The 24,698-nt window shown below is 40.2% G+C and overlaps 3 protein-coding genes across 4 annotated transcripts; all 3 read right to left on the bottom strand.

Annotated features, from left to right (window-relative positions):
- Positions 1 to 1,539: 1,539 nt before the first annotated feature.
- LOC115827972 (transmembrane protein 275-like) lies at positions 1,540 to 2,073 on the bottom strand. Its single transcript, XM_030791865.1, has one exon. It carries the CDS (start codon positions 2,071 to 2,073, stop codon positions 1,540 to 1,542), a length of 534 nt encoding a protein of 177 aa, XP_030647725.1.
- A 4,977-nt stretch (positions 2,074 to 7,050) lies between these two features.
- On the bottom strand, positions 7,051 to 14,845 carry mknk1 (MAPK interacting serine/threonine kinase 1). 2 transcript variants are annotated; one of them, XM_030791331.1, is made up of 14 exons: positions 14,771 to 14,845; positions 14,092 to 14,150; positions 12,973 to 13,090; positions 12,711 to 12,812; positions 11,530 to 11,627; positions 11,284 to 11,363; positions 11,114 to 11,187; positions 10,765 to 10,869; positions 10,601 to 10,656; positions 10,375 to 10,470; positions 9,877 to 10,071; positions 8,429 to 8,593; positions 8,211 to 8,254; positions 7,051 to 8,068 (listed from the first exon to the last, which is right to left on the bottom strand). In XM_030791331.1, exons 2-14 carry the CDS (start codon positions 14,143 to 14,145, stop codon positions 7,846 to 7,848), a joined length of 1,410 nt encoding a protein of 469 aa, XP_030647191.1. In that variant the 5' UTR covers positions 14,146 to 14,150; positions 14,771 to 14,845; the 3' UTR covers positions 7,051 to 7,845. The 2 variants fall into 2 exon arrangements, with proteins under 2 accessions (XP_030647191.1, XP_030647190.1); XM_030791330.1 differs by having other exon boundaries at positions 10,601 to 10,869.
- Positions 14,846 to 17,657: 2,812 nt separating this feature from the next.
- On the bottom strand, positions 17,658 to 19,831 carry mob3c (MOB kinase activator 3C). The gene is given in 5 exon segments (XM_030791332.1): positions 17,658 to 17,687; positions 18,489 to 18,691; positions 19,412 to 19,568; positions 19,570 to 19,695; positions 19,697 to 19,831. Coding segments are annotated over 5 exon segments (651 nt in total).
- Positions 19,832 to 24,698: the final 4,867 nt, after the last annotated feature.

Raw genomic sequence — 24,698 nt, 5'->3', positions numbered from 1 at the left:
CTAGACCAAAGACTAAAACAGAAAATTTTGTGCATTCCCACTCAGAACAAATCCAAATCCAGATACTATTAATACTTTAAGTTCTTTATTTTGTTGGGACATTATACATCGAAGCTGATCTTTTAAAACTTCACTTATTTATTTATTTACAGAATTCAAGCAATAGAGATCAAAATGCAAATGTGGGCTGAATAGTCATGCTTATATCCAAATATCTTGACATTTCATCAACGTATATCAAACAAATTAAATTTATTTTCCCTCTTGTAGTTGCTGGGCATGGATAAGAGTACAATTGTCTATTTGAGTATAAAATATCTTCCATAATCCATATTGGTCAGTTTCTAAAGCCGCCTTCTCTTATATTTAACAAGGGTGCATATAACGTTGGAACATACTGTATAGTTTCAACATTTTAACATAAATTGAGAAAATTCAGTGTTTAATTCGTCACTTCATGGATTACATAAAACCGACTCTAAACACCTTTGGGACTCAATGTGCAGACGACAGTAACAGCCTATGGCAACTATACTCATCAGCATACATACAATACAACACATCACACCATGATAAATAAATATGTGACACAAGAGGAGTCATATTTCAGCAAGTAACTGTACATATAAAAAATGATAATCCAAAGAGTGAAAAGATCACTTTACTACAACTTTAGTTATCCATCAATATACGCCACGATACTAAAGAACAAACATGAACAGCTTTCATTTATTTATAGAGGAAGGTATCAATACATAGAGAAACTCCAAGGCTGCACTTCTCTTGGTTTATAAAAATTCCTTTTAAACCCATAAAAGATAGGAGAGACAAAACATCTGTCCTTCTTTATGATCACTGAAGTCAAAGCGGAATCATAAGAACTTTATCCATACAAATATAATTTTGAAAACTATGAATATTTATATCATACAATATGTGAAGTGAGCTTACAATGAATCTCAGTTAGTCATGTCGATGAAAATACGGTGTTAACACACACAATTCACATCTCAGAAACAGGGTCATCCTGACATCCCAAACTTGATCACAGCTATTTGTGAGATTACAGGGTAGGCATTTGGGACTTGTTTTTCAGTTTAAACTATCCCTGCTCTGAAAAGTGTCTCTTTTACTCCATTATCTCAGAGGCCTGAAATGAGCTACTAGAAAATGGTTATTTTAACATTAGCTGTGTTTTACTGAGGTGCAGGCTGACCCAGTGAATTGATGAGATCATTGTAGAGAAAGGGGAATTTTTTCTTTTCTCTACTGATTCATTTTCCATCATTGAAAAATCCAAAAAAATGTTTATGTTGAATATACTTACTGCTGAGATGTATTGTGGATACATTTAAAATGAAACAAAACATTTTGCTGTATGAGAAAAAATATCAGAAGATTTTGTTTTACTAAGTAGTTTTGAAAACCCAACAATCAAGTCACAAAACTATTTCTCGATGTGTTTGCGCTCCAATAACTAGATGAACCTGAGTCTTAAAGAACCTCACAAGCTGTGTTGGGCTGTATGGCTTCATTCCCTTACGAGGCAGAGTCACTAGTCAAGTGACAGGCAGAAGAATTACTAGCCTCTGAGCTAATGAACTCACAAGAGTGCGGCACAGGTACCGTCTCATGGGTGGGACTGGATTTGTGAGAGGAAGTCGGTGAGTTGGTGGGACTCAGTTGCACCGCGGTGGTGTCCTGCATTGTGTGTTCACTCGTCTCCATCTCAAAAACCGCCCCTCCCATTCGTATCAGCCCCCAGCTGTCCCCGCCCTTCGCTTTGCGGGACGGGTGGGCTGAGGGCCGTCGACTGCACACGCAGCAAGCTCCGAAAAAGGACAGGGCGACTAGAAGGAGCAGCGGGCCGATGATGATGGGTGGGTTGTTGAACGGGAGAAGCTTTGTAAAGGCGAAAGCACCCACCAGAGTGATATTAATGCCCGCCAGCATGATGCAAAGTCCGCAAGCACAGCACAGGGCAGGGGACGGGATGCCCTGAGGGCGAAGGGCCCTTCTCTTAGAGGCTTTCTTTCCCGCAGCACATGTTGAGGTCTTCTCTGTAAAAACCATGTCCTTCCTCTTCCTTCACGTCTCCGAGCGTCTGAGGGTGTCCTAGAGAGCCATCCAAATTGTCCAAGGCATACGGAACCCTGCACAGAGAGGCACCTAGTGCAGAGAAAGAATGGGAAACATGTCATAAAGAGTAATGGACAAAACTAAGACAGGGCTTTCTATGTTCCAATATCCACCGATTTGTTTGCTTGTGTCGGGTTAGAGAAGGTTCCTGGGAAGGGCTGTTCAATTAATGGAGCAGTCTAGTCCAGATGTCTCTTAGCTGTGAAGAACCCTTGGAAATACAGAATAGAGTTTAGACCATGTGGCTTTATTTCTTACCTGGTATTTCCCTATGTGTTTCTGTGTGTGAGAGAGAGAGAGAGAGAGAGAGAGAGAGAGAGAGAGAGAGAGAGAGTCTACTATATTATGTTTTTTGGAGCGCACCACTGAACTTCACTATGGATGCAAACATATTTCATTTTAGACGTAGGGAGCTTTCTCCATGGATACAGGGGCATTTCGCACTTGGCAACAGTTCTGTGTCCAATACAACTTCCAATTTAAATAAAATACGAATGCAGTCTGAATCTTGATGTATGCTTTCACCCACAGCCACCAGCAGCACCATCATCTTTCTCATTGTTATCATTATCATCTGCAGCAGCGTTGTGAAATTATTTGTACACGACGCTGCTCCACTTTATTGTTAGCTAACAATAAATTACTGGGTCTATAGGCTCTGTCAACAAGGATCTCAGACAGTTTTCAGAGCCTGAGAACAATCATCCAAACGCCCTTTAAAGCGAAATCTTCAGGTTTAACATAAACTGAGAATCTAAACTGTAACAAATTTTGAAGATGAAGGAAACTAATCTGAATGAATAAAAATCGTTAAATCGATTGATTGATTATCACCATCAACCAATGTCGGTAAAAACTGTTTTACCTCAAGGAGCGACCTGTCAGTACCAAAAGTTTAAAACAGCTTAACTTGCAGATTACTAAAAAACAAGGTGATACATTGCTGCCGATGAAAGAAGTAACGCAGAACTGGTAGTGGCTGTAGTGTAGTTGTAATTAGTTTCTTAGCTGGCCATAAGAATCACAGTGTCCTCCTGTATTACAGAACCACACTTGTTGCTTTAAAAACTGAACTTATGTCTTATTAATATCTTGTCACCCAAACCTTATGATAACCTGAACAAAGCAAGCGTCTGATTCCATTCTTTACTCACCAAAATAGCAGGAGCTCCAAGCAGAATAATGTAGGTTACTTTCCGACTAAAAGACTTTGCCAGTTTTAAATCGCTCGGTAAACTGTAGGGGATGCTCCTATGTTCAAGGTAGCTCGCACATAAACACGTAGTTTACAATCTACCACTTGCTACTGAAACCCTCCCGCCTAGACCGCGCAGTAATCTCCTCGTGAAAATGATGTTCACCGCTTGGGGCATCAATCTTATCTTGCTTAAATATCAGTCCTGCCTGCCGTCTGTCCAGATAACGCTTCATATTTTAATGGACGTGTATATGGACGCTTTATGTCAAAATATTGATAAGATACGCCAGTAAGAAGACTTCGGTATGTGTACATAATCAACAAAAGAGCAATAGATAAAAATCTATATTTTCGACATATAATTCGAGATTTATCTCTACAGATCACAATGAATTCATATCTGGGTTTCCCCAAGTGTGTTTCTGATAGAGTGGTGAAAGGGGGCTCGCGATTATGAATATGAGAGCAATGATTCAGCAACGCTGCACGTGCTGTTGACCAACTGCCAGACTACAATAGTTATATTAACTAATTTAAGTCAGTTTACAGGATGAAATTATTGTGTCTTCCAATATCGTATACTGTGCAACTGAACATCATTACACTAACGGTTCAGTTAAGGTCTAGATTTAGACTTTCCAAGAGATGTGTCATGATTTTCCGAGAAAAGGTCAAGGAAGTTCATTTTCGAAACTTCAGTGGTTAGGTTTTTCGGTCTACCTTGAAATGCAGGAAATTAAGAAGACTGTTTATAAATAGGTACATTATGAATGGCAAGGGTCAAATCGTCATTTTGGCAAAAGCTTTCACAGAGTTCGACACAGAATATGCAAAGTGTGAGAATATACTGTTATAGTCAGACACTGAGATGATGATGTAGCCTATTCTATTTTTCCGTGTCAGCTTTGGTCTTCTGAATAGTCATTTTTCAGAAGCAGCTTTCACTGGTGTTTTCAAAAAAGCTAATCACCCCCCCCCCCTTTTTTGTATCTATCAGTTCCTCCTTTATATTTAATTATTTCTTATTACCTCGTTCTTATTATTTGGGTCTTAAACAAGCAAAAAGTACCTTCCCGACTATAGCATTTTAAACCATCATATGGCAGTTTGGCTAAGTGTTGAGGGGGACAAAAAGTGCTAGGCTATATCTCCTCTCTCCTCATCATTACTCTGCTCAAGGACTCTATCTATGTGTCTGTATTGTCACCCTCAAGTACTTTCTTTGGTCCTTCATTCACCCATTTCAGAACAGATGAACCACATGTCTCTGCTCTATTCAGACCACTCACGTTATTCAGGCCTTTCACAATTAAATAAATTATATACGGAAGATTAAAATAAACTCATTGAGTTTCTGGGAGAAACTTCAGTAGAAGTTGTCTTATTACCTGCTCAGCACAGAACCTTGATAGAAAGAGATCAGCAGCAGTAATTTTGCTAAATCAAGCTTGCTCTCATATGTGTATATAGCAGTGGGGCCGTCCTGTGCTTCACAACTTTAGAACTGTTGTCTGTATTTGCTGTCGTTGTTTGTCTGTTCGTAAGCTTAACTATGAAGTGTTTGAGCAGCTGCTCTGTTATATTTCTGAGCCAAAAATCACTGTTGTATGGAGCCTCACAGCGTATGATTTTGCCCAAGTCTCCAGGGGGAAAAAAAAAGAAAAAAGAAAAAATCCAACATGCAGGTAAAACATAAGTGAAAAGCAGTCCTAAGGCAGACTCACATAGGACAACACAGATAGGACATCAAAATCTCTATAGGGCTACCTTGGTTTTGATTGTGCACTGAACGTGACAGTATCTTGATTTTGAAGAACATCACATTGCTCCCCCCAAAGCCATACAGTGTAATAAAGCAAGTTAAACGGAAACCAAATCGATTAAAAGTTTTGAGATGGAAGAATAAACCTGCACTATTATGGTCACTAATGTGAACATGAAGGCTTTTACTGCCATCGCAGGTCCTATTTGTTTCCCCATGAAAACCAGCTTGGTTGCTATAGGGATGGAGTATCCATGGCAACAGGGGAAAAGCAGGCACAAGCACTGCACATTAACGTTAATAGATAAAATTAATTAGGTGAAGGAAATGAGTAAGATTTCCTGGAAGTGTCTGCTGTCAATCTACTTTTACTAATTGACTTTGTCTTACTATATTGAATAAATGAAATTAACAACAAACTTTTCAAAACCCCCAGTATGATTAAATTCAAACCACTACCCCATAGTAGACAAAAGCAGCTCAGGCCAATTAGATTAAGACACAATCAGAAGTAAAGGTTTGAGTAAAGCAATCTTTTATTCTCTTTATAAGAGAATTGTAATCATACATACATAGACATTGTAATAAAATAAACACATCTAACCCAATTCCTGTTCCAAAACTACAGCCATTGGCCTTACTTCTCTGTAAGGAGGAATAATGATCCTTTTACCACAGCTGACTGACATAAAGAGTCCCTTCTATGAGGAAAAAAAAAAACTGATATTGCAGTACAATTTTATAATGATGTGAACAAACGAGGTGTCATATTACTTCTGGATGACAGAAGATTAGTCAGCATTGTTAGCTCTCCTGAGCCTGGACACAAATTATACACCACACTAATACAAAAACGCGTGGGCTGGTTTCACGGACAGGGACTGGGGCTAGACCGGAACCAAACTGCATTCTGTGATAAGAGTGTTCATTCAAAACGCAGTTTTAGTCCATCATCAATTTTGAGCTTTGTCCAGACAACCAACTCTGCGTGTTGTAAGTACATATATATAAAAATCAGGCAGTAACAAAGTGTATACTTTTAACATATTCAATATCTACCAAATATAAATGGATATCACATGTATTTAAATTACACAATTAATCTAATCCATTTCTTGCTTGTTTAGGAGCTACACTGCTCCTAGTTCTTATTTAGCAGTCAAGTAAAAGCGCAGGTTCCAAACTGTGCTCAGTTAAACTCATAAAGACTTATTTATGTCTTTACATGTGGAATCGGCCAATTAGCTAATACTGAGAATGACAGGAATCTTTTTAAATCTTGCTTGGTATACAACAACCTGTTTACTGTGACCATTTGATAAATGATCTGATTCGCACGATGGAAGATCAACGAACAAAATAAATAAATACAGAAATAAATGAATAAACATCGAGAAAAAAGGGGAAAAAAAACAAAGATAAACAACCACATTCTGACAAAGAACTGCAATAAAAGCAAAACAGTACAAGGTTGAGCAGTCTTGACAAAAATAAACGAGCACAGCAATAGCTTCAGTTCAGAAAAGAAGTTTGGCAGAGACAGTAACAGGTTTTATGATGGCCCTGGTACAATAAGTTATGTGCAAAGACAACGTGCAGTTTGGATTTGAGGTAATTAAACAGATTCGTAAGGACACCGTGGCTTTGCCACCGATAAGCTTAGGACATTAAAAAGGCAGCAGCCAGCAGTGTGATTTTGAGATCATGAGAACTTTTAACCCCAAACTGAAAATATATCAGAACAAAACTGAATTAAAAAAAAAAAATTCTACAAACAAGTCCGACTAGACTGGATCACAGTATAAAACAAACTGAAAACAATGGAACGGTAAACAACCCAAATCTTCTCAGGTGAGGAGCTTAAAACGCATATGATACATGTTGGGAGCACTACACACATCACATTGACTGGATAACCCCCCCACATCCACCCAGCCACCACTAAAAAAAAAAAAAAATCCAATAATTTAATTATTTGGTCGTATTCAAATCCAAATAATCTTGCAGTAACAAGATAGGCCTTTTTAAAAAAAATTAGCCATCGACGCCCCTGAAATGAAGCTCGAGAAAGCCTTTAAGATGCTTTAAATGTAAAAGTGGTGAAAACATCACCAACCAACTCAACTCACGCTATCGTACACTAAGACAAAGCAATTACGCTAACAGCAAGCAAAGTAACACATAGGCTAAGCATCATTCCACTGACCTGAACATGACCCGGAGCATGTCACGACCTAAGGAAAACTGTGCAAGCGCGGACACAGAACAGCAGCTTCCGCCTTTTCCCTTGTTCATCTTCAAGACTAAACCGCTTTTAAAATGCTGCCAAGTCATAAACTGGCGGTTAATGACGAAGAGTAATGTCTAGCCTCTGAAAAGTACATGTGTGGGAAAGCTGCTCTCCTCTTCTCTGTCTCTGCATGATCAGGCTCTGCCTGAGATTCTTCATCAGCGTGACTCAAGATAAGTATGCTGCAATTCGATATTGCACAGACAGGCAAAAACCTGATGTGAATCCTCCATGTCTGACCGCAATGCTTTGAAAAAACCCCCCCCAGATCATTACGACTTTCTTGAGTGCACGCCGAACCCATGTTCTACTCTAAACGCGACTACATCATTACGCAGTGATGCAGGCTATTCCGAAGCCTACAATCACTGCACAAACACATATACCGTTAGAAGGAACTGAGAGAACGCGCCCGTGATTTTTTGCAGGGTGGGCGCGGAGACAGGGACGCGGGGTTCAGGCCTTTGGTTCTCCTGCTGCTGTGGGGAGGGGCTCACTGGCTCTTAAGGCATTGGACTGGGCCCTGCGGCGTGCCAGCCTGGAGTTGGAAGGAGGAGAGAGTCTCATTGAACAGATGATCGCCGTGTTGTCATCCTGCTCCTGGTCCTGCTGGGACAGCTGTCTGTTGAAGGCGATGGCATCTGCTGCAAACTGAGTCAGGTCTTTAGTGCTGCAGTTCCTGGGATTGGCGGTCAGAGAGAGAGCCAAGACGTTATTACGCTCGTACTGTAACGGGTAAAACCACAGCAGGTAAACTACGGCAAGCTCTGCCAAAGGTAGGTTTGATGGTGACGTGGAAAAAAGCGCAGTAAAACAAATACCTCTGAAGGACGTGTGGAGTTGGGAGGCCTCGTTCCGGGGCGTTCTGAAATATAATAACGAAACCTTATAAAGTGTGACACAAAAACTGTGCTCCACAAATCCAAAGCTGACCGACAAAACGGACTCAAACAAACGTTAATCTACTGAATCTGGTTTCAGATCAATATTGTGAATGAGAGATATGAGACACTGGGTCTGTCTGAGAACAGGTTCTTACCCCCTGCACCCACGGGTGCTGCAAGACCTGGGAAGCACTGAGTCGCAGGGTGGCATCCCGGACAAGCAGTTTAGAGATCAGGTCTTTGGCTCCGTCTGAGATGTGGGCCCAGTCCTTTTCCCCAAACTCATACTTGCCCTCCTGAATACTCTCAAACAGGATGCTCTACAGACAGGACCAAAGCCAAATTAACAAAATACTACAATAACCTATGGGATGGAAAACAGATTTAAAAAAACAAAATATGAGTTTTGAGGCGGGCAAGAGATACGGTTCCCACCCATTTTCACTGACAAGATTTCAAAACTTTTCAACGACTTTTCAGTGACCTTTAATGAAATTTCCATGACCTTTCACTACCTACACGTACACAAAATTGCATACTTTACTCCACAAGTTGGGCCTAATTATTAATACTAACCGAACATTTTGTGCCCAACTGCCCATTACCCTCTAGTTTCGCTGCTAACTAGCCATCCTGGCGTGCCCCAGTCACAGCAGGCTAAAGCACAGCTTAAAAAGCGCAAAGCGTTTTGCTAATAGGCTAAATGCATGGTTTGCTTGCCGGAATAAGTCGCTTTGAAACCATATATCTTGCATAAACAATAACATAGGGATACCTTATCTTTACTCAGCCTACAACTAATCAAGATTATTTTCAAAGCAGGGGCGCTACGAGGCGAGTTAAATCCTAAGCTATAAATCGTATTTGTCAACATCAGTAACACGATCGTTTGGGGCAAACAGAACCTCTCCAGCAAAGTGAATTACTTACCCTGTCTAAGATTGCTAGCATTTACTGTCAGTCACGTTGTTATCAGACAAATCAAGAGAAGGCTTTGGCCACTGGCGTTTTCTAAAGAATACGCCCGCCTCGTAGAATTAGAACAATTCGATCACCATGATGTCTGACAACCAAAATTAAATGTCCTATTCATTTACACTACTGAGGACGTAGTGAATGATTTGGAGGGCGGGGCTCAGACTGAAACTTCACGGAGAACGAAACGAGATTGGATAAGATGTGTTTTTTCCCCTCACTCCCTGTTACCACGCTGTTTAATGAAATTAGGAAGCGACTGGATTTTGTGACTTGCATTAATCCATAAAATATACAATAAGATATACACTTCATCTCCTATGCCCCTGGTATGACAAAATCAAATTTCATGACTTTTCCAAATCTTTCAATGAATTTACTGAATTCCATTACTTCATCAGGTCTGGAAAATGGGATTTTAAAATTACATGACCTTTCCAGGATTTCCATGACCATGGGAACCCTGAAGAGAGGTTCTGTGTATGTAAGTCTGTGTGAGTCTAAGAGGCAAGTTTCAGAGAGCATGGGAGAAGGCATTTGCATGCGTGAGCCTGTGTCAGATGACTGGGGGTGATAATATAAATTTATGATGAAGGTGTGTGTGTGTGTGTGTGTGTGTGTGTGTTACCTGACAGGCGCGACAGGTCTCCCCTCTGTCCCAGCCACAGTCCGTACCACAGTGACCTGTGAAGGGTGGGCTTCCGCTCAGCAGGATGTAGAGGATGACCCCAAGGCTCCAGAGGTCACAACGCTTGTCGTAAAAGGACGCTTCGTCCGTGAACACCTCCACCACCTCGGGAGCCATGTACTCAGCCGAACCGCACTGAAGGGGAACACCTCAGCATTCAGCATGGCATTTCAACAATACCTTTTACTTAAACGCTTTTCAGGTCATGTGTACCTCAAATTTAAAAAAAAAAAAGAGATCTTTGTTTTCAGCAACAACGCATTAACATTGTTATTCAAATGCATTTGGTTTACAAGCATTACAAATATTCTGTATCTTTTTTCATCATAAATATGGGAACATAAAGTTACTAAATATAACATTCAAGCCGCTGAGCAGGGTGGATGCATTAGGTAAAGTACAGGTGGAGAAGAGAGGTCTGAGAGAATGCTGCTTTACCGGTGTGGTGAGTTCTGGCGTGGTTATGGGAGTACAGGCACTACTTAGCTTCACTCCACTGCCCAGGTCAAAGTCACAGATCTTCACAGGAGACACCTGCGTAGAGAGACAGCCATATGACCTCAGTCACACTTAACATGCTCATTATGGAAAGGTGCTAGCAAAATCAGGGATTGATTTTTGAGAAATTTGAATCATGCTTGATTGGGATGTCCAGCAGTCCTACCTTGTCAGTATATTCACACAGGATATTTTCTGGCTTGAGGTCACGGTGCGCGATCCCTGTGAGAAATGTGGACATGCTCGAGTGAGACCGACACACACAGTCACAGACACAGACACAGACACAGACACACACACACACAAACCGTCTGTCTAATGGAGTCTGACCTTTAGTATGTAGGAAGTCAAGAGCCTGTGCGATGTCCCTGACTACACGACTAGCCTCGCGTTCATCAAAGTGCTTACGGCTCTGGATATGAGTCAAAATGGAGCCTGAAAAAACAGAGAAAGAGGGCTGAGGATGTATATTCACAAAGGTCAGGAAAAAAAAAAGTCTTTTAAAGTGACAACAGCTTACTTATTTCACTTACACTACATGTGATTAAGTTTACAGGATCAGATTCAAAATCCTCTCGAAACTTGAATATGTTTAGATGCACGTGAAAAGCCATGTCACTTTGTATTGAGTTCTACTAATTTGCTGACAATTACTATTAAGCATTTGAATGGACTGTACCTCCTCGTAACTTTTCAAACACCAAATAGAAGCAGTTGTCATCTTCAAAAAACTGAATGAGTTCCAGAATGTTCCTGTGAACCAACCCAGAGAGGTGTATACGTGTTCAGCTGGCTGTGTAATCGTTGAGTGTGTAATCCTTGTGTGTTAAACAGTGACAGAACTCTCACCTGTTTCCTTGACACTGGTAAAGTGTCTCTACCTCCCTAAACACTCTGCTACGACTGTGTCCCGCATTCTTCTCAATGATCTATGGGGAAAAAAAGGCAAAGGTAACTCAGGCACATAGAAAAAGTCATGAACACTGTAATAATTTGACCCTATTTCACTGAAACCTTCACGCAGTCTTTAACCAATCAGAGACAGTCTTTACGCAGTTAGCAGTTAATCATAGAGTCACTGCAGTGGTAACTGACCTTTACAGCATACTCCTGGCCGTTCTGCAGACAGACGCAGCCCTGCACCTTAGCATAGGACCCCTGACCGAGCAGCTCATCTGTCAGCCGGTACAGATCTAACACACAAACACATCAACCAGAGACAAGAAACCTGAACTTCATCTCAGACACAGTAACATTACAATCCCAGTAACCCAAAATAATATGTTACCATTTCATTCATATATGAACTGTCCCATGCCGTAAATTAGCCATTCAGTGTGTATATATATATATATATTTATTTATTTTTGCTATGAAATATACAATATACAGTACATCTGTATGGAAATGCAGTACCTTGTAGTGTCTTTAAAGAACAAACAAATAAAGTCAAATAAAATGATTAAAAACCCCATTGTGATAAAGAGCAACAACATCAGTTCACCAGATGTATATTGTATATTTCAGTCTGGAGCCTAGAGCTACACTTGCCCTAGGTTGTGAGTATACTGACCAAAAATCTTTATCAGTACACACACACATTTTTTCTTAGTCATACCCAGTTTGTTTCTCCAATACCTGACACATTTTTCCTCCGGAGAAAATGAATATGTGTTGTTTTCAAACTTAACTATCAAACAAATTGCGCAGTAATACATGCTTGGGGCTAGCCACATAACAAAGAGTTCCCATTCGATCAGTGACAAATACAAAGGAAACAACTGCTGCCAAACAAATGGCTAAAGCAACAACAACAACAACAACAACAATAAAAACCAGAAAACACTGTCTAGCGTTCTAATACACAGCAACACATATGTAACCTTTCTCTCTCTCTCTTTAAATTTGCAAAGCAAATTCTGAAAAATATTTCCTGATTATTGTGCTTGTGTTTGAATGTCCAGTATGGCACATCGTGTGAATTTCCCTTTCATGTATAGTATCCATTTTAGAATTCATTTCTGTCATCTTCTGGAAATCATGCACCGTCGTATTGTGTCTGCATTTTTCATTATGCAAAGTCAAAGAATCACTCTCTGATCTAAACAATGTGATATGAGGAGTGGAGACCAGCATTCCTGAATCACTCAAAGACAATTACAGTATACAAAATATTTTCAGTGAATGGCTACTTCAAGTCAAGTGCATTTCAGTGTGGTTCGATTCTGACCAATCAGAAGTTGTGTCGATGGAATGATCTTTGCGAGTTGAATTACCTTTAAATGTCCCTGTGAAACTGTCTGTCGCCCTAGTCCTCCTTTTTTTCTTCCTTCGTGTACCTGAGTCTGTAATGGTAACAGGCTGGCTGGACTCCAGACCTATAATGAGCGGGAAAATAGGTGAAATTCTATAGAACTCTGCCGTGACCTCTTCAAGTGCTTCAGCGGAACTTTGAGGCTTAAACAGAGATGCTCAAGGTTGCTGAAATGATTCATTTAAAAAGTTTGATTCAGATACGTGTGGGTTGTAATGAAGTACCTGTGGAGTTTTGGGAGAGGTGCATTCGCTCTTCTGCAGAGGGCCCGCTATGCGGAAGGGGAGGGAGGGCCCCGCGGCTCTCCAAAACAGTGCCCGAGGCCAAAGAATTACTCTGCATCTGAGAGAGAATGTGAGAAGGATCGAGAGGGGGGTGGGGCGGACACGGGGGGGGGCGGCAGATAGGGAGCCAGAGAACGAAAGAGAAAATAAATAACACCAGAGATACATTGAAAGAAAGACAGAGCCAGAAAGAGATAGTGAAAGGAAAAGAGATTCAGAGAGAGGAGAGGAAAAATAAAAACAGGAACGGAGAAACAGATAGAATCACATTCAACAAACTGTCCAGTTCCACAGCATTCCACTAGTTTTCCGTTGCCAACATACAAACTTTGAAAAGCTTTATTTAGGACATAAACAGATGCCGAGACGTGTAATTATGGAGTGTCAGTTAAAAATGTCGGTTATCTCTTTGGTCCATCTACAATCAAATAAAGTGAAAGCCAACAGATGTCAAAAGCATTGACAGGAAAACTGATAAGAACCCTGGCTGCCCCCAGGAAATTCCGAGAAATGTATGCAAGTCCAAAGAACTCGTATGACTCAATAACATTTGCTGCTCCACTTCCTTATAAATAGGGACAGGCTGTGTGAGGTTATATGAGCAGTGAGCACTTTTGAAACTAAGCAAGTACGATATCTGGTCACACACAGAGGAAGTGAGTTTGGTGAGATAAAGATTACACCCATACCGTGTAGCTTCCTCTCTCTGTATCTGATTATGGGCTGTCCACTAGCATTAAGCCAGATCATCAAATTACCATCAGGAAAATGTCAGTGTTAATGCTTGTGATGGGTCCCATAGTTACAACATGATGTTAAATCACACGGGCAGTTTTATTGATATGTGCATTTAAATAAGTCTCATTACGCAAAACACTGCCACTAACTTAGTTTATTATCCACGTAGTTATACATCAAAACTACCTCACAGTAAATTTCCGATTGTTTGTTTGGTTGTATTGTTTGTAATACTTTTTGATCTTCAACTCAGACTAAAAACTCAGGTCTGCGTCTAGACAGCAACTGCTTAGCGAGTGGTGTAAACTGAGTTTACAGTACCTGGAGAGGACACCGCAATGCCTGTAGATCCGCGAGTTGGCTTTGCCTCACCATGTCAGCTAGTTGGAATACAGAACACTCCAGAATTAACCAGCCAGTTCTGACATTACGCTGACTTTGAGACACAGTTTGGTTTGTCAGCTCTATGAAGCAAGGATACTGAAACTGTCATCAGTCAACACATCCTATATAAAATATAGGGCAGGGCCTCATATGATCGGAAATAGAAACATGTTCCACATATTACCCAGAGCTTTAAAGCGAAACCTCTTAGCTATAGAGTATGTCAGGGTAGAATATACAGTTGAGTTAAGGTTAACTATAGTTACGTCAACCACCATCGCAACGTCAACGATAGGCTATAATCTATATTCTTAATATAAACAGAGAAACATGTTGGATGAAATACCTGTAAAATTACGAATATCGTAGTAACAAGTTGTAGTCCATACTGTGCAACTCATACTTTCGTTACAAAGGCGCCACTAGATACTGCTTTTTCCCATGTCAAGCTATAAAGCAAAATATCTAGGGCTAACAGTATAAGGCTAGCTTCAAACAGAGCACCCAGAACTGTTAAACCAGAATGATCCTATAAGATCCTGAGTCAGATCTACTGTCGGTAAAATAAAATGTACACCACGCATGCCTTCCCAGCTAAAACAGCTTTCAGTCAAACCTGATAACTGCGTCCAAACGAATCAAATTCAGCAGTGAGCCCCTCGGACATCGTCCATGACCCGCAGCACACAGACCCTCTTCGCGCGCATAGCGCAAGCGAAGCAAAACGACAACAGTAGTTAATCCCGCCTCTCACCACTTTACACGTCTTTGATTGGATGGATCTAAACGGAAGGTTGCATTACGTGTTTGCGATTCTATATCGTTTGACATGACTGAACAAAATAGCGATATGATCTCAAGACCCAGAGTGAGTCATGCTTAATTCAGCATAAGTGGGAGCTAAAGCAAATATTTGATAAACATTTGATACACATTCACAAGGGCAACTTAAATGTCGTGTAACGATTAATGTGAATTTTAAAGTAGCCCTAAAATACATAAAGTGAATGTCTTCATATTGTCGTGAGTTGTGTAAATGCTGTAAATTTAGAGCAATTGCCTAGGCCCATAGGTCATTGTAGTTAAACACACACCGTGTCTCACTTTAAAATGAATCCTTTCCTAGATGATTGGGTTCCTGACGCATATAGACTATAAACATTCTGAGCCGGGTAGCAGTTTTTTAAAAGAGGGGTAAGCCTGTAATACTTGAAATTCCTTCATAATGTGATCATCTCCACATATAGCAAGTTCCATGAGTACAGCCCTAATTATTTTTCTCCATTACGTGACAAGGTACTCCTAACTTACGTTTGCCTCGTGTCATAGCGCTCCGTGCCGAGAAACTTCTTATAGAGTTGCAGGCTCTGAAGTCTCACTTTTCCAGAGCAAGTGATACACGACTTAGCATAGAAACCAGTTGCATCAATCAAATTCTGTTGATATGAAAACTTTATGAGTAAGTCCGAAATATCTATTGTTTCATGACCAGAGATAGCGGGGGTCATCTCACAGGTTATTTGTTTGTCCAGGCATTTAGCATTTAAAAATATCCGTTTGCCCATGTGTGTTGACTCCCATGTAAAAATATGTGGTTGTTTATAGTTATTTAAAACTATTTAACTTATTGAACTATCTAACAATATTTAAATATATACATGGGCATAAATTCTATGCACATGGGCTGAACCAAGAAATTCTATCCAGATAAGATCTTTCAAGTGAAGGCTGCAAATTCAAAACTGCGCTTATTTACTCCATTATACACATACTGCATGATCACATTTGGCATGGTATGCATACACCATCTGGACTATAGCTGTGTGGCTAAACTGACATTAAGGATTTTCTGTTTCGTACAAAAATTGTGATATATTTGTATAAAACGTTATCACTTGTATCTTCTGCCTTTGACAATGTGAAGGGATTCTGTTGTGACAGAGAGCACGTCCTTCTTTTCGTCATCGACCGCAGCACTATGACAGTGTTGTAATTGCCCAGATGAACCTGCCCAGTCACGTCAAAGAGACTGAATGCCAACTTTCTTTTTTTTATGGGGAGCGATACCACTAGGTTCTCAAGCGTGCAGAGAAGAAAGTCGGTTTCCTCATCCCTCTTAGTTTCCTCATCATCCTCCTTCCAATCTACTTCTGTCTGTTCCTACCTAATCACAAAAATCATTGTCTTCTTGTTTCTCTAGCTCCAGGACGTCTCTCTCAGCGTCTTGACGGCAAACTCAGGAGCACTCTAAGAGTCCGATAAGCCTTGTGGTTTTGGCAATAGCCGTCTGAAGGCTGTGACACGGGTCAAGGCTGGGAAGCTTACCAGACCCCCTGTGTGAGATATACAAATCAAGCCAGTTGGAGCTTTTACTAATAGCATTCTTCTTAATTTGTTGAAGTACATGTACAGCGTTAGGTATGAAAATACAGCAGTGTGGTTGTATTTCTTTTCACTTTCATTTCAGCCACTGCTGAACTGTTATGAGAGGATTCCAATTAAATCATAAATCAATCCCATATTGTTGCTTTTGTCTGACTTCAGTGAGCCAGTATCATTAAATTATGTATCAGAAGAATATGTTAGTATTGGCTTTACTGTATATCAAGAGCTTGTCTACTCTTGCACTCAACTTTCTACTTGAAAGGAGAAACTGTACCAATATAACTGAGCTGATGCAAATATAATTGTCACTAGTAAGTAAAAAAAAGAGTCTTGAGGAGATAGTCATCAAGTGTGTGAATGATGTCACTATTACAAGAAGCACATATCAGATGAAACAGTTTGGTTAATGGGGTGTTTACCCTGCACCATTTAGTCACTATCATCATTATCAGACTTAGTCACATCTCCACCTTTCCTGCCTGTTTGTCACACTATGCAGAATTGGTTTAGTTGTTTAGTGGCTTTATCTACTGGATGGAGCTAATGTAATGCTGTTGTCACCATTTCCATTACTACTGGTAATAGAATCATACACTACAGTTTGTTGGCTTAATTGCAGCAAAATATATGGAAGCCTGCAACTGAATATGAATATGATCACTCTTACGACAATGTGGAGAAAAAGATATGTCTGTATTTGTCATGTTTTCAGTTTAACTTTATGAGTTTAAAGACAACCACAAACCAAAACAGTCATTCATACCATGAGCTAACACAAAAGGCATGCATGAATTAAAAAAAAAAATGTACAAATGAATACAAAATACGGAGAAGAATGAATGACGACGCAACATAAGGTTAAGTCAAGGACGCCCACCATTTTGGTCACGACGCAACACGATCTTAGCCACAATGCAACATGGTGGTCAGATACACTCAGGTAGTCACACATGGAAAAAATGTCTTTAGGTAAGCTTTTCATAGCTTGAAGCATCCGTGCACTGACTTTTGAGTATTTGAATGTCACTGGCTTCATTATTTGAGAGTTACTGGTCCTTTCAGGAATGACTGAATGGGTTGTTGCCCATACAGGAGACCCCACTCACTGTCCAAGTGGTTCAGTTGCAGATTCTTTCTGTCATTTCTCTCTGTGAAGAATAGAACAAAAGCCACAGTTACAATGCATCACACATTTGTTTTTTTTTTCACACTGATGAACTGTTGAATGGTATCATAACCTGATGGTGATGTTAAGACATACGTTATTGGGGGCAATGAGAATGATCCGTGACACTGACGTGTATATGTCAGTATTGTCACATTAGTTTCAATTTAGTTAAATATCACTCAATTCAGTTAATCACTGAATATTTAAAAAAAAAAACAACATTTAGCTGGTGTCTCTTTTTCATGTGCAATAAGATGAATGTGATTTTTAACACACCCTACCCATGCTGCCAAAATTGATTCCTACATTTGGTTAATATTTCAGTCTGAAACTCTCAGTGTCGTTTAGGGGTATTTTCAATTAATTTTTATAAGCATTATGGGAAGCAATAACCATCTGCCGTTTTATGTTTGCATCTCTTCCAGTTTGTAGTATCAAACCAGCTTTACCATCGGGCTGCCTTGTAACACCCGTTTAATGAATCAGACCAATTAGTCTCTGCTCTGCAGATGGGCCTGAAAATGCAAATGCTGCATATGAAGAGTTCCACAGTGGTAATAATGTCATTCAAGGACAGTTCAGCAGGGCTGAGTGAGAAATGAAAGCTGATAGCCATCACTTGGAGAGTAACAGGAATGTCATTAGACAGGATTACGGTAGGCATGTAGGAATAATTGGGGAATTTTTCTATTGTCTAGCTGGCCTTATGTAAGTCTGTTTCCTCTTCTCTACTCATTCCTTCCATAAAAAAAAAAAAAAAAAACACCCCAAACCCACTCACCAGGGGCTCTAGCTCGGACTGTTCGATGAGGCTAAACTCTGAGATGAAGTAATAGTAGTGTTTGTAGCAGGTATTGATGTGAGCCTCAGCACCCATACTACAGATGCTGTCAAAGTGGTGGATGTACACGTGCACGAATACTCGGAAGAGCCGGCTTAGAATCTTCTTGCACACCTGCTGGAAGTTCTTGGGGAACGGAACACCTAGAAGAAGAATGATCTCGACATTAAAGGAGTGGAATGGTTAATACACACTTTGATGCCTCTGGCAGTTATTTCTTGAGAGGCTTAATCTACCCTCTTTGCACTGGGAGGTCGCCTTCATTTTCATAAGGAACTGACACCCGGGCTAAATTTTCCCAGCACTGACTTAGATGTGGTGAATTTGTTTTAAGAGTGATATGTAGTCATTTCATATCTAATTTTGGCATGTCATCTGGTGTAACCTGGCTGCTGAGATGAAAGTAATTCATGCAAAATACTTTTATGTCAATGAATGGTAGGTAATTACCTGAATCAGTCATGCCCACAATTAGCTCCAAATGCCACCTGTATTTTGCATTAACCTTTTCTATGACCTACTGCATGTATAAATGGCAGGCAAATAGTCTGCTTTTTTCATCTGCTTTGCTTTTTGAAGGTGCCCTGCCACAACTATGCACTCAGTGAACATTTATCTTAATTAATCTGCATTATTGACACCCTTTGGTGGTGAGTCTCAAAGTACTTCAAAACAAACGCCAATAACTCCCTTGAGGAGGAGAATGGGTCTTTTTTTTTTTTTTCTAAATATCACATATGCTCTCTTCCTGCCGTGTGGTTGCCATAGTTACAGTCCTTGTCTACAAACAGCATTCACAAGGGACACTCACTCTACCAAACACGTGAATGCTTTAGAAAGCAACAGAAGAGACTCCGACATACCTACTCGAGTGGGGAAGATATCCTCGTTGTTTATTAATGTTTCTATCCAATCCATGAGTAAATTCATGTATATGAGCGCCGGTAACTTGGTGGGTTTCTTATACTGATCACCATCTTGCCACCTGTACTCGTAACGTGGACCACCGGACATGATAGGGACAGCTTCGCTCAGTGCAGAACTCGCTCACAGTACCATAGATCAGGTTGATTCGGTTAAAGAAATCCACCACGTGCACGGCTATCCAGTCGTTTATGCTCTCCCCCTCGGGTAGCTGCACCACCTTTTCGCAGGTCCAGACCCGACTTCAGTGAAGCCTGTGCTTTCTTATATAACTCGAATCGCTGGGTCCCTGGCTCAAAACGCTTCCGTGGTCTGAATGTCTTATCTTTGCTGAAGACTTGTCCAAGACACAGGGCCATTTTAATGGTTGAGGAAGATGGAACAGTTTTTTTTGCAGAATCTTTGGCTTAGGGAGTGAAGGGTTTATGTGTTTATGTTTTGCTCTGTAGTGCTGGAATGGACGAGGATTCGACCCTCTGATCCATAAACTCCAGTCTTCCCTGAAATGCATCAGAAAAGACACAACATGAATACATTTTCATTGCTGAGCTATTGGCTTGGAATACGCAATTAGAAATATTGGAGAAAAAAAAATCCCGCAAGGGAACACTTCAGTTTATGGCCCATATCAAAGTTTGTTTATCAGATATTGTTGGTGAAAAATGTTACCGTCGAGAAAAAATGGTGCTGTTTTAATGATCTTTGGGGCTGAAATTACTTTATAACTCTGCAAGATGAGGCTGTAAAGCATAATGATTATTTTCAGCTGAGTTACAGCATTAAAATGTTGAAATTTCTCAGAAAAAAATCTAAAGAGCCTCTGTGTTTTAAAAGAGACATCAGATCAGATGGGATCTTTAACTGTCAGTGGACAAACTAAAGAAAGTTTGAATTTATTGAAAGAGCCGAGCTTTTTGTGTTATCTTCTTGTTTGTTCCATTCAAACCTTTTTCCTAAATATAATTTAAAATTGTGACACCAGCAATCTGGCAACATAAGATGTACTCAGAGGGTCAAGAAAGATGAAAACAATTGAATGTACTGAAATGGATTGAGTTTGGGCTGACGTGAGCATACTTCTAGCATAAAGGGGTCTGTGTTCTGTCTGTTTTTCTCCATATGTAATGTAATCATCCCGAGATTACATAATAACTGCTGAGGCTGAGCAGTGCTACTCGTGGTTTTTGTATGATAGGAAATTAAAGATTGTAAGTTAGATGGAGACGAAACTATCGCCTCAGGTATCTCCTTCATGGCAATGCATTTGCAGTGGACAACATGTCTGTGTTTACTGTCTCCTGCCCTCCACCGAATCTGCCCATTCCATTTTGCGAACACGAAGAATCTCGCATCTCACCGTCAAATATTTTTCTTTTATATCTGTTCTTGATAGTCATGTCAAAAGCATGTGGTGATCTAAGCCCAGTCTCAGCCTAGTACACCAGACGAGTCAGACCCTTCGATAAAGACCACAGCTGTCTGATGGTTGAACGCTTGAGATGGAGTATAAAAAGACATTACCCTTCTCATTCCTATGCCACCTTGATAAACATCAACGAGCCATGAGGTCATGGGCTAAATTGCAACGGATGCAGTTGTCCCCTCTTATAACCACACGCAGCTAAATAGGCTGCAAACAGACCTGGCATTTTCTCCATCAGTCGGGAAATATTAAACCAGAGAAAGGTTAAAGAGTTTAAGTGACTCGATTATCTTGAAGGTTAACAGCATCGCTATGCTTATAACAGGCCATGTGAAATGGTAAATAGGATCATGAAAACAATGTCATAATGTGCAGTGCTATAAAATTTTTAATAAAACATATCATAAAACTGTCAAGATGGACTGAGAAATAATGATTTAAGGTAATGAAAATACATGATATTAAGCATTGGGCAGCTGTTATATGAGGTGAACATTTCCACTGTGTCGTTGCATGTGTCCTACATTCCACAGTGTTAAATAGTTCAGCCCAACTGAGGTGAAATTCTATCTTCTATGGAAAAAGGATTATTACAGGTCAGAAATATGCAGATTCTGACAAACACTGAAGCAGAAAGAGTTCAAGTGATCATCTGAGGGAAAATTGCACACACTTTATCCAAGCTAGCTCTGCTTGCATCAAATATTTCATTCGGAGTTCAAACTAAACACCATTGTCTCTCTGATCTTGCTCTGGGTCGATTTGTTTCACAGCAGAAAGGTGGCAACACTACAGCACATCCGTATATGTGTCTCATGTCCTGTTTCAGATGGACTTTTTTTCATTTTCGACACTTCCTGTGTTTGTTCTGTTATTGCCTGTATGACTGAGGCAATGTGATATGAAGTGACACAGAACCCTATTTTTCTGCACATGAAGGAAGCACTCAGTCTCGTCTCTCTCTTTTCCTCTCTCTCCTCTCTCTTTCTCTCTTTCTCTCTCGCTTTATGTGTGTGTGTGTGTGTGTGTCTCTCTCTCTCTCCCCCTCTGACGTACTAAATCTGCACACCAGCAGTGGGCAGTAGTCCAGAATGATTGGATGTAGCTCTATGCCACGTTTCTGCAACCTTAAAACATCATCACACATTGGTCCATAGGACAGTTTTATACTCCAGAATGTCACTCGTTGTCTTTGTGATGTCTCATGTTTCTCACTGAAGGTGGAATATTTTTGTGGTGTCATCTTTCAGCAGAGAGTCCTGAGATTTGCCTCAATGTATCTCTATTTACTGCCCAGATATCGCAACTTCCATCCTGTCCACAAACTCTGACTCTGTTAGTGGTGAGTGTTTTTGCTTTCTGGACAGAAGCTACCCTTGGCAAAGAAAAACAATGCATTTGTAACTGTTACTTTTTAATGTATACAAAGTACATTTTTTCTTCACTTTGCATAACTCTCTGTATTTGTCTGTAGGGTTTATTCTGAATTGGCTCACTCAGATTGTAATTTATTTATGGAAATGGTAGACATAAGGTTTATTTTTATAAAGGGTTTTTCATAAGGAATTCTCGTCATGGTGTGGTCGCTCAGAACTTAACTGTTTTGTAAAAGTGGCCCAGTGTCTGAGCAACTTAGCAACTGAGCCCGGTGTCAGACATCCAACTGTCTCAGGCCCTAAACTGACATAATCTCAGACTTTAGATTCTCTAAAGCTTTCTAGCAAATTTTTTTCAGCAACAACAACAACAGCAACAACAACAAAACCTATTCAGATAAAACTGAGAGTTTAAACAAAACATTATTTTTGTGACTAATATAACACATTTCACATTTTAAACCTGAGAGTCTGAGTGAAACCTATTTTTTGTCTAAATATACCAAAATAACAGCTATTTTCTTGAAGTTCTGGGTAGCTAGAACTATCCAGACTTTATAAACTTTCCTTGGTTAAAGATCTTACCACTAATCCCACGGCTCTAGACAATAACAGTGCAGCAGTGAAATGTGCTCAGCATGAAAACATCTGAGAGTTGCAGAGTTCTGGCTGGAGAAACTGGTTGATTGTCTCTATGCTCCGTTAGTTTCAGACAGGAGCGTGTCTGATCACGTTCAGGGGAGGAGGAACACTGTACTCGCAGTCATATATTCTCATGGAAAAATTTTCCACACAGTTATGCAATAAATCTGTACTTCATTGTTGGAAGCAAATGTTTAATGTATCACATGGCAGAAAAGACAAAATATATCAAATATATCCGAAACTTTACAGGCAAAGATGAACCTCTGTCTGTTTGTGTGAATGACAAAAAGAGAGAAACTTTTCCTGCTGTACCTGGCTTGAGTTCCACTCTGAATAGCTTGGAATGTTGTGAAGAACCGTGGGAGAGTGGGAGAATTCCGAATGCCTCTGAAAGTAATTCCCAAAGGAGGGGAGCAAGGCTGGATCTATTCCGTCCAGCTCCAGCAGACTACTGCCTCTCTCTCAATCCTATGCAGACCTCAAGGCTCCAAATTCACTCAACAAATGCCAAAAAAGACCACCACAAAAGAAAGAAAAGAGAGAAAAAAAAAAGTTGTTTTGCCTCTCTTCCTGTGAATGATGTCATATCCTGATTTAGTACGGTGGGCCCCCACTGCCTGTGAGCATGTGATTGTGTGCGTGTGCTTGTGAGTATGAAACAGTACTCAGAGGTTAAAAGGGGAGATTTCTATAGTGGTGGCACTGGGAGGACCAGAGGCTGCCCCCACATCAGTCCCGCCCCCTTTTCAGAGACGTTGCCTCTTCCTCACTCAACTCAGCTTTCTTAGTTCACTTACTCCCCTTCTCTCATCTGACCACACCCCCTACCAAACCACGTTTTTGGTTTATATGTCTATATAACAAAGGTCTATAAAAAAAAGAGGGACAAGAAAAGCAGTCATTGAGTAACTATGGTGGTCCTGGATGGTGAACAGAAGTCTAAGGTTTAACAAAGAATGTCTTGTTGATTGACTAAATAAATCTTTTAAAATGTCTACAAAAATATTCATTGTTCAGGAATGTTTGAGTATTGCATTTTGACCTAGTTGATGCTGTCAACCGTATCCAGAATCTGAAAGCACTGGACCTACTTTAGTCTTTGTTGGATGAATGATCCAATGTATTATGACGCTAAACCAGTTGTGTTAGGTGGAATAAGGGAGGCAGCAAACAAACTGTGTTTCAAAACATAGTATATATATCCAGACAGATCATCAATTGACTATTGAAGTCTTCCACTGACTAATCATGATTGAAATGCATCTAGAGAAACATGAGCTTTAAATTACAGTTAATTACTTGCCACATTCACCATTACAGCAAATCGCTAATATGTTGTAACTCAGAAACAGTACTACAAGTGTACACATAAAGTATTTCGACGTCGTATCACATGCTTTCATTCAGCAGTTTTCAGGAACTATTCATTTCATGTCCCCGGCCTCATTGTCACTCTGTGACGGAATAATAAATAACCTACAGTTGTATTAATGGAACACAGCACTATCCCATTTGATCAATTTATCTGTAGGATCATTTATTCTACGCACATATTGTCTATATAAACAACAGGTATTGTCTTTTTATTATGGAGCCTGTGCAGAATCTGAGACCTGAAATTACTAGCAAACCCCAGATGACACTGGCAAAGAAGAACTTCCTCTGGCTATAAATAGGAGGAAAACTGCAAAGGAGGGGCCTTTCCAGCCATCTTTGACTGACATCTGGCTAGTCAGATCAACATTGGCCTAAGGATATAATTTATTAAAGGGCTAAGAGGAA

This window comes from Chanos chanos, chromosome 14 (genome assembly GCF_902362185.1).
Source record: "Chanos chanos chromosome 14, fChaCha1.1, whole genome shotgun sequence".
Lineage (NCBI taxonomy): Eukaryota > Metazoa > Chordata > Actinopteri > Gonorynchiformes > Chanidae > Chanos > Chanos chanos.
The sequence above is the reverse complement of the archived record's forward strand: the minus strand, read 5'-3'. Positions and strand labels throughout refer to the sequence as shown.